This window comes from Arabidopsis lyrata (assembly GCF_000004255.2).
Source record: "Arabidopsis lyrata subsp. lyrata unplaced genomic scaffold ARALYscaffold_108, whole genome shotgun sequence".
Taxonomy (NCBI): domain Eukaryota; kingdom Viridiplantae; phylum Streptophyta; class Magnoliopsida; order Brassicales; family Brassicaceae; genus Arabidopsis; species Arabidopsis lyrata.
This window is the reverse complement of record NW_003302475.1, coordinates 10757-20787: the sequence shown is the minus strand read 5'-3', so window position 1 is coordinate 20787 and position 10031 is coordinate 10757. Positions and strand designations below refer to the sequence as shown.

At 36.5% G+C, this 10031-nt stretch overlaps 4 protein-coding genes across 4 annotated transcripts; 3 read left to right on the top strand and 1 right to left on the bottom strand.

Annotated features, from left to right (window-relative positions):
- The first annotated feature begins 239 nt into the window (after positions 1-239).
- Positions 240-775, top strand: LOC9298954 (F-box/LRR-repeat protein At3g03360). The gene is made up of 2 exons (XM_002862833.2): positions 240-340; positions 449-775. The coding sequence occupies exons 1-2, from the start codon at positions 335-337 to the stop codon at positions 755-757; spliced, it is 315 nt and encodes a 104-aa protein (XP_002862879.2). The 5' UTR covers positions 240-334; the 3' UTR covers positions 758-775.
- Positions 776-1274: 499 nt separating this feature from the next.
- Positions 1275-3138, bottom strand: LOC9298953 (UPF0725 protein At1g23950). The gene is made up of 6 exons (XM_002862829.2): positions 2932-3138; positions 2666-2809; positions 2365-2548; positions 2152-2282; positions 1969-2055; positions 1275-1882 (listed from the first exon to the last, which is right to left on the bottom strand). The coding sequence occupies exons 1-6, from the start codon at positions 3010-3012 to the stop codon at positions 1562-1564; spliced, it is 948 nt and encodes a 315-aa protein (XP_002862875.1). The 5' UTR covers positions 3013-3138; the 3' UTR covers positions 1275-1561.
- Positions 3139-5178: 2040 nt separating this feature from the next.
- On the top strand, positions 5179-6024 carry LOC9298952 (putative F-box protein At2g39415). The gene has a single exon (XM_021017810.1). It carries the CDS (start codon positions 5409-5411, stop codon positions 5784-5786), a length of 378 nt encoding a protein of 125 aa, XP_020873469.1. The 5' UTR covers positions 5179-5408; the 3' UTR covers positions 5787-6024.
- Positions 6025-7430: 1406 nt separating this feature from the next.
- Positions 7431-9696, top strand: LOC9298955 (GDP-Man:Man(3)GlcNAc(2)-PP-Dol alpha-1,2-mannosyltransferase). Its single transcript, XM_021017799.1, has 7 exons — positions 7431-7761; positions 7937-8223; positions 8315-8501; positions 8594-8662; positions 8773-8966; positions 9068-9177; positions 9275-9696. Exons 1-7 carry the CDS (start codon positions 7462-7464, stop codon positions 9517-9519), a joined length of 1392 nt encoding a protein of 463 aa, XP_020873458.1. The 5' UTR covers positions 7431-7461; the 3' UTR covers positions 9520-9696.
- Positions 9697-10031: the final 335 nt, after the last annotated feature.

Genomic DNA, 10031 nt, shown 5'->3' with positions numbered 1-10031 from the left:
TGGATATTAAAGATTGCATTCTCTAATGCCTCGAACTTACTTTACCAATGTATGATCAGTTGGTTTCACAGGCCACTTTTATCTATTGTTGATCTTGATGTGCTTCAACCCCATTTTTTCTTGAGATGTGCGTTTTGGTATTCACTATTTGTCTTTTGCTTTTTGTTAGGCTTTATCTCATCTTGCCGATCTCCATGGTTTTCCTTTTCCGAAGCTCAAGGCTAAAGTTTTGACGCTTGAGACAACTCAATATGTTATTTCTGGTATAGTAAGAGTGCTACAAAACTCACCTGAATTAAAGAAGCTAATCGTACGCACAATTGATTGTGACGCCATGCGGGTAATTTATTTTCATAATCGAAGAACCATGTACTTCTCACTTGGGATTATAGAATCTGAGATATGGATAATTTATTCGCATTAATGAAATTTTTTTTCTTGTATATAGAAGGAGAATCTTGACAACTACTTAGATGTCTATGGCTTGAATCCGTATCAATGCTCGGAAGCGAGGGTATTTGGAAACATGTATCGTACGAGTGTAGAGTCGAAGCATGTGGCTTTGTTCATGGAACTTGTGCTTAAAATCACCAAGACACTAGAGAAGATGGTGGTAAGGTTGGGACCTTATCGTAACACAAGAGTTTTTGAAGAGTTGCTTCAGATGGTTCCAGTGCTTTCCCACGACAACAAAGTCTCCATTGTGCTCAGCTCAACCAAAAGCCGAATTAGTGAGAATAAGTGGACTACATTTTAGTATATTACAACCAAAAGCCAAACCAGAGAGACTTAAGTGAACATTTCATATCAAATCTCATTTTTAATACTACTAGATGAAAACTTTTCTTTAATACATTATTGAATTTGAATATTATTTTTCATCAAATTTGTAGTAAGAACTTTGTCATCTTCAATTTGTTTGGACAGCGAATCCATGGATTGTGGCAACATGCAAGTACTGAATGTATCAAGAGGAGTATTATTGACACATGGATTAACAATGCTGGTGTTAGTCAAAGCATGTGGCTTCCTTTATTGAACTTTTATGCTTAAAACAACAAAGACAATATAGAAGATGCTCGTAAGGCTGATATAATATCTTATTAAAGGAAGAGGTTTTGAAGAGTTGCTTCTGATGTTCCAATGCTTACTCACATGGATTAAGTAGACATATATATACATCAAATCTCATTTTCAGTTCTACTATATGTAAACTCTTCTTTATTTGGTTAGGCAATAATCATGACATTATTGAACATTGAATATTTGTTTTTCTTATAATTTCAAACGTTAAGATCAAATATTAATAATTCATGTAAAATTCTAAACTTTTAACCCTTTCCTATAATTTGGATCATAGTAAACAACATTCTAATTGTTTAGCCCCACGTTTATCCCATGACACTTCTTCTGCTAGCTTAGCTCGTCGCGCATGTTGATCAATTCGGTGTTCACATTCAGTCTCCTCCTAAGGTCCCATTACTCCTAAAGTTCAGATTTGGGGGGCAAGTTTCAATCTTTGCATTTTAGACGAATCTTGTCATGACGGAGGCGATATGATTCAGCGGCGGGAACGGAACATGGAAGGATTAGTCGTCGCGGCAAGTCTATCAGCCATAGAGGCTTCCATTATTCTTTTATTAAGTCCTGTGTCCTTCTTGAAAGGAGTCAAAGTATCGAGGAGGATCAAGTTTCCTGTACGTGAAAGGACTCTTCTAACTATAGCTCTGCGTTCAACATCCTCCCTAATCCCCCAAATGGCCAAGTGAAAAGTTATGTAGAAACTTGCGGTTTTCGCGTTGAGTCTCTCATTCGGCGGCTCCACATCTTCATCACTAGTTTCTACCGCCACTTTCACAATCTTCAACATGGACAGGTCGCTCTACAGAAAGTGTTAGATTAGTTGATTATTATCATTCATGGGTATGTAATTTAATATAAAAGAGAAGAAAAACAAAAAATACTTACGGCTCTGAGCCGCCTATCCTTTGAACAAAGGACAAGTTCCAAATATAGACGGATCCAATCAGTGTCTTGCAACTCGGATTCCTCAACCTGCAAAGGAAATATCAATCATTACATAATTGATCATGAGAAAAAAAAATCAAAGGTGATGATGATGTTTGTATCTTTAAGTCCTTAGTTCCTTACCATGTAAAATCGTTTGGTATCATTGAAAGCATCTTCTGAGGGCCACTGAGACAATCCATCATCATCGTGTAATTCATGATGCGCTCTGTCGGCCTTGAGGTCATCTAGAAGCGGGAGGGGCTCAATGGTTCCTAAGCAACATTATTGATTAGCAAGTGAGATTTATACAGTGTATAACAAGGAAACAAATATGAACAATGCAACACAAGCCACCTTTAGGTCTAGCAATCGAGACAGTCACATTTAAACGGTTAACCATATGTTCCTCAACTTTAACCTGGAAGGTTAGCACGGAACCGCTAGCTGGATCGGAAGCAACCAAAGTAATGTGGTAAGCGGACACCATGTTCATTAACATGTTGAATTTGATTAGTTCATCGAGCTGGAAGTTTGTCCCCTGACAGATCAAGAAAGAATCGAATCAAGAAATATATAAATTCACGAGACTATATAAGATATATAAAGCAGTACCAAGAAATATATAAACCGACGAGAAAATATATAGTTTTCATACCTTCAACATATTGTAACGATGAAGCCCCAACTTAGCATACAGGTCGACACGATAATCCACCCTGAACCCAAACCCATCCTTACAGTTGTGGATCATAAGTCCAGTGGTCCCAGGTGGTGCTAAGATACCCTCGAGATCGAAACCCTAATTAAGACCCGATCAGTTAGTAATTAGATAAAGAAGCGATTTCCTTTAGAAACTACTTACGTTCTCCAGAAATTCAGAAACATCAACCTCTATAAACAATAAGACAATGAAAGAATTACCTCGGACTCATTCACTTGACGCCAGTACTCATTCTGGCCACGGAGAAACGCCTGCGCATCTTCAAACCAAGACGTCGTCATGTTTTCTCTTCCTTGCGGTTTACCGAGGAGATTATGTATCCCATCCGAAGGATTCTTTAATGGGCTTCAGTTGGACCTTCTCAACCCAAATACATAAATAATTTTGTCCGCAGAATAGTTATTGTAAAACTACCAAATTTCAAAAACATATATTGTTATTATTATGTTCTGATAATAATTTGAAATCTTATCACTCATGCCTCGTATGAGAGATTATATAAATTATGATTTCTTCCATCACGAGTTTTCCAAAAAAGTTTAGATAGTTAAAAATTTAAATAAATTTCAAATTTATAATGGTACTAGTATTCACCCCGTACTACGTACGGGAAAATTCACTTACTGTTTTATTAAGTTCTTTCTTTTTTTTCTGATCATCTATAATACGTTGTAGTAAGGAAAAAAAATGCAGTAGCAATAAATTACGAATACCATTTGTTTAGCTTTATGTTATTGGGTTTGATGGTTTTCAATAACTCGGAAAAATAATCAGTTAAAATTCATCGTGAAAGACTCAAAATTAACAGAGTTTGATATGTTATCCCATTAATTTGCACACCAATTTAACAGTTGTATGAGTCCAATCTACAAAAAAATAAAATAATAAATTAGCGAATTGTAGAAAACAGAGATTAGGTAGCGAACGGTAGAAAACATTAACAAATGGTGAGCATGAGTTTGAGCGAAATATAACTCACCTAGGAGAGAAGATCAACGAAGAAAAAAGGTTCTCCTCATTTGCCTCTAATATCTCGAATTGCCATGAATTCTCAAACAGAAGAAGAAAAAAAGTGAGATAACTTTCACAAAAAAGAAAGAAATATGTCAGATAAAATTGAATTATCGTGAGTTAAATAAAAGATGAAACAGTTTAAATTTGAAATCGTGAGATGGTTTCACAGTTAACGTGGAGATCATGTGAGAAAATTTAGGAAATCAGGTTTATATAGCAAAATACAGAATATTGAAAAATTAGAAACTGTCTTATTTTGAGGAAGTTATCTTCCGATTACATTATTTTTTTTTTAATTAATTTTTTTTGACAAAAAATCACAAATGACATGGCAGAAAATGATTGGCCAGGTGACTTGTGCTTTATAATATAAAGGATATTATGAAATAATTTGAAAATATAGGCTAATAATAAAATTAAAATTATTTGAAAAATAAAAAATAACTAATAAAGGCCATAATTATATAATGTAAACATATATAACTGTTAGTAAAAAAAAAGCACCAAAATGAAAAATTATGCTAAAAATGCTTATAAAAAGATATTATGGCGAAAAAACGTAACTCTAAAAGTAAAAAAAGTATCAAAAGAAAAGTTTGGCAACCTTGAATTTTTTTGTTTTCTTACTCCTAAAGTTTATATCTTTAATAGATCAACACTCCTAAAGTTTAAATCTTTATCAACTTTAATTGACTTTGAATTGGTTTCAATAACACAGAGCCCCTCAGATTTGAGGGCAAGTTTCAATTTTGCATTTTGGGTTAGTTTTGATGCAAATTTTTGCATGAAACACCACCTCTTCCCAGTCCCCACAACCTCAAACCTTGATGACTTCCTAAGAAACAACGACGTTTTTCACCAACGTTGTGTTGGCCCAGTGATAAATCTCCCAGGTGAAGGTACTGGGTTCAACGCCCGTAAAAAGAAAAAAAACAAAAAAACAACGACGTTTTCTTCCTCCATAGCCTTTGTTGGTTCAATTCTTTGACAGCTGCTTCGTTCCCTTGACACTCCGGACCAAAAGATTTAACCTACATGAGTTGGTCTGATTTCGAAGAGTTCCTTCCCGTGTTTACTTCGATCTTTCTGTTGTGTCTTGCCGAGAGTTAGAATCTAGCGAACAGAGTACTAGCTTGTGACTTGATCTCCACGTTTCTTGCTTCTACTATTCTTACTTTGCATTTTAGTGAACGAAGTTTCTTCTCCATAACACCCATTTCATCGACTTCTTTGAAAGATGTTCCGGAGACACCATCACTAACTGTTAGAAGAAACTACTAAAAGACTTATGTAGTAGTAGGTAAAATAATTACATGTTAACTTAGTCATATTCCTCTTCACATTCCAATATTGCGTAAAAAAGATTTTTTTTTTTCTAATGCATTTACATATAACCAAAAAGGGAAAAAAAAAGTGGGCAACTTAGCCCAGAGAGAGTACAGTATTACCATAACCAATTAAATTAACTTAAAGTTTAGAAACAGAAATTTGCAATTCTTATTAACGCCCAAATTTTAGCATATTATTAAGGAGAAGAACTGTATTGGGTTTAGTAATATTTAATGTGCTTTTAGAACCCATTAATATTTTGGGGATACTTGTAAGTTACTCAAAAGCCCTAGGTTGGGGAATGAAATTGCAAATTATCAGTTGATAACTTACGATGGCGGACAAAGTCGGAAACGGAGACAACGCCACCGCCTCTGTGAGAATCCCTAGCCAGTATGTCGATCACCACCGCCGCAAAATCAAACGAGCAAGAGTTTCAAGCGAAGATCTAGACTCAATCAGCTCTTTGCCTGATGAGATCCTCCAAGTTATCCTCGCCTTCATCCCGACAAAATTAGCAATCAGAACTTCCATCTTGTCGAGAAGATGGAGACATGTATGGTCTGATACACCTTCCCTCTCCTTCTTCGGTGGTAGATGTCGTCCCGACAGTGATTCGATAGACAAAACCCTATCTCGCTACAAGGCTCGCAAGATGATGAGTTTTGAGCTCCGTTTCTTCGACGACTATTATCCTTACGTTTACAGTTAGATTGAGATTGACAATCTCTGATTTTCCATATACTTTAGTTGATGTCTCGTCTTTAACCAAAGCTGAACTAGACATTGACTCTGTCTCACCTGAAAGATTAAACACTCGTTTTCTTGAAACCATTGTGATAAAGATTCTAGAGAAGGTGCAGAATGTAGAGAAGCTTACTCTTGGTGGAAACTTTCTTAAGGTACATTTTGGTGTATACAAGTGTCATATGGATGGATATTATATAGCTTGATGTGCTTCTTGAGAGCTGCTTTTTGTTATTCACTATATATTTGTCTTTAATTTTGCTTTTTGTTAGGCTTTATCTCATGCCGATCTCCATGGTTTTCCTTTTCCCAAGTTCAAGGCTAAAGTTTTGACGCTTGACACAACTATCTCTCGATGTGTTATTTCTGGTATAGTAAGAGTGCTACAAAACTCACCTGAATTAAAGAAGCTAACATTACGCACAATGGATTGTGACGCCATTAAGGTAATTTGTTTTCATAAGCCTATTTAGCTTTTCATCATGACCATTCTGTCGACTTTGAATAATCCAAGAACCATGTCCGATCCTTCTCACTTTGAGATTATATTTAATCTGAGATATGGATAATCTATTCGCATTACTGATGAAATCTTTTTTGTTGTAAATATATAGGAGGAGAATCTTGACAGCCACTTAGATTTGTATTGCTGGAATCCGTATCTATGCTTGGAAGCGAGGGTATTTGGACACATTTACCGTAGGAGTGCAGAGTCGTAGCATGTGGCTTTGTTCATGAAACTTGTTCTTAAAACCACAAAGACACTAGAGAAGATGGTGGTAAGGTTGGGACCGTATCGTAACACAAGAGGTTTTAAAGAGTTGCTTCAGATGGTTCCAATGCTTTCTCACGACAACAATGTCTCCATTGTGCTTAGCGCAACCAAAAGTCGAATTAGAGAGACTAAGTGGTCAACTGGCCATTTTATATATTACAACTAAAAGCCAAATCAGAGAGACTAAGTGAACATTTTACATCAAATCTCATTTTTAATACTACTATATGAAATCTTTTCTTTAATACATTATTGAATTCGAATATTTTCTTCAAATTTGTAGTAAGAACTTTGTCATCTTCAATTTGTTTGGACAGCGAATCCATGGATTGTGGCAACATACAAGTACTGAATGTGTCAAGAGGAGTATATTGACACATACTTGGATTCTCATGGCTTAACTTCGGATCAATGCTGGTGTTAGTCAAAGCATGTGGTTTTATTTAAACTTATGCTGTAGAGAAGATGGTTGTGAGGTTGAAATGTTACTCACAAGTCACAACACCAATGTCCTTTAGAAATGAATGAATCAAGTAAAATTATAAACTTTTAACCCTAATTTTCCTATAATTTGGATCGTAGTAAACAAAATTCTAATTGTTTAGCCAGACGTTTCAATTATTTGGATCATAAGAGAAAACAATGTTATATAGTATTTGACTATTTAGAGGAAGAGGTGATGAAAGGGAATATTGGCATCAATTTTGGGAGTTAAACCCCCCCAATTATTTAACTAATCAAGATATAAGGGGTATAACTGTAATATAGTCATAGTTTGGGGGTGTTTTCTACAATATTCAGAAACACGATTTAAGATTGAAACCAAATAAATCAAAGTTTCGGAATTGTCTACTTTTCTGCTTCCATGGCGATCTGCTTCATTCTCTATACACTTCTCACGATCATCTTCGCCGTATCTCTGAGTTTATCACTTTCCGTGATCAATGCAAGAAAGAGCAGAAAACGTGCGGTGGGATTCTTCCATCCGTACACGAATGACGGTGGCGGCGGCGAGAGAGTGCTCTGGTGCGCAGTCAAAGCCATCCAAGAGGAAAATCCCGATCTTGACTGTGTCATCTTCACCGGAGATCATGACTCTTCTTCTGATAGCTTAGCTCGTCGCGCCGTTGATCGATTCGGTGTTCACCTTCAATCTCCTCCTAAGGTCCCATTACTCCTAAAGTTTATATCTTTAATAGATCAACAATCTTAAAGTTTAAACCTTTATCAACTTTAATTCAATTTGAATTGGTTCTAATAACACAGAGCCTCTCAGATTTGAGGGCAAGTTTAAATTCTGCAATTTGGGTTAGTTTTGATGTTGTTATTGTGTGGCTCAGGTGATTTATCTAAGCAAAAGGAAATGGATTGAAGAGAGGACTTACCCACATTTCACAATGATAGGTCAGAGTCTTGGTTCGGTTTACTTAGCGTGGGAAGCATTACGCAAGTTCACTCCTTTGTATTTCCTTGACACTAGTGGATATGCTTTCACATATCCTCTTGCTCGGATCTTTGGTTGCAAAGTTGTTTGCTATACTCATTATCCAACTATTAGTTTGGATATGATTTCTCGTGTTCGTCAGAGGAACTCTATGTATAACAATGATGCTTCCATTGCTAAGAGGTTTTTGTTATCTCCTTGCTTATTTCGTGTTTTTCAGACTTTAGTATAAGTCGTGTTGGCTAATGATATTTGTTGCTTTTTGTTTGTGTAGCAATTGGTTATCTACTTGCAAGTTAGTCTATTACAGAGCTTTTAGCTGGATGTATGGGATGGTTGGGTCATGTACTCATCTAGCTATGGTTAACTCTTCGTGGACAAAGTCACATATCGAAGTGCTCTGGAGAATTCCAGAACGGATTACACGGGTCTACCCGCCCTGTGATACTTCAGGACTTCAGGTGATAACCATCAGACAGCTTGAATCTTATGATTTTTGTCTGTTTTCTTGTCACTTCTATGGCTTTTATTTAACCTTTTGGGCTTAATGCAGGCATTCCCACTTGAAAGATCTTCAGATCCTCCAAAAATCATATCCGTTGCTCAGTTTCGTCCTGAGAAGGTGAGGGATCCAGTATTTGTCTTATGGGAATAGGGTACTATAGTTTTGAGGTCTCACATTCCAAAGTTCAAAAGAGTCGTCCAGCTTACTCAATTACAGTCTTGTATCAGGCTCATATGCTTCAGCTTGAGATCTTTGCACTAGCCTTAGAGAAATTAGATGCAGACGTCCCTCGACCCAAGCTCCAATTTGTGGGAAGTTGTAGAAACAATTCAGATGAAGAACGTCTGCAGAAATTGAAAGACAGAGCAGTTGAACTAAAAGTGGATGGAGACGTGGAATTCTATAAAAACGCCATGTACAGGTGTTTGCTCAAAGCTCTTTACGACATTCTCTATTCAAAACTTTTGTCTTGCAATACTCTCAGAGCTTCCATGATTCTTAGTTGTTAGTTTCGGATTGCAGAGAACTAGTGGAACTGCTAGGAAATGCAGTTGCAGGAATGCATGGGATGATAGATGAACACTTTGGGATTAGCGTTGTTGAGTACATGGCGGCTGGTGCGATCCCAATAGGTCAGATATAAAGACTTGTGTATGTGATTTTATCTTAAAATTTCAGTTACTCTTGCAATTTCTCTAATGGATCCTCTGTTTTTCAATTGTTGTGCAGCTCACAACTCAGCTGGACCCAAAATGGACATCGTGTTGGAAGAAGACGGACAAAGAACCGGGTTTCTTGCTGAGACTGTGGAGGAATACGCCGAAGCGATCCTTGAGATTGTGAAGATGAGTGAAAAAGAGAGGATTAAAATGGCTGAATCTGCTAGAAAACGAGCGGTAAGGTTCTCTGAACAACGGTTTTGTGAGGACTTCAAAACTGCGATTCAACCCATTTTCACTGGTCCTCTTAAATGACAGTTCTCTGCTTACTGCACTAGCTTTTAAACGCACAAGACAAGCTAGGTTATACCTTTTATCCTCTCTTTATAGTTTTTTTTTTTTTAGTTCTGGTTAAAGGTCTGACGTAGACGTTGTAAGAAACAGTTTGATCAAAAGAAACGAGTAAGATGTTCTCATCCTGATTCTAGTTTACTGTTGAGGAAAGTGTCACCAGACGTTTGATTTCAAACGTTTTCGATCTGTCCGAATGCGTTTTATTACGAGAAACTTGGTGCTACTGATTTCAATGAATGATCAGAATTGGATCTTAACATGAGAGCTCTCTTCCCACGTTCATTGATCAGAAAAGTCAGGGCTAAGACTGCGGTGCCATCACAACATCTCTAATTATGTGTAATACTAAGATTATGTAGCAAATGACATTAGCAATAGAGAAATGAACGAGAGGAATCACTAAACACAGTTATAAATAGAAAGTAGTAGTTATAAATTAAAAAAGCCAAGGAGCATCATCGTTATCCATCAAC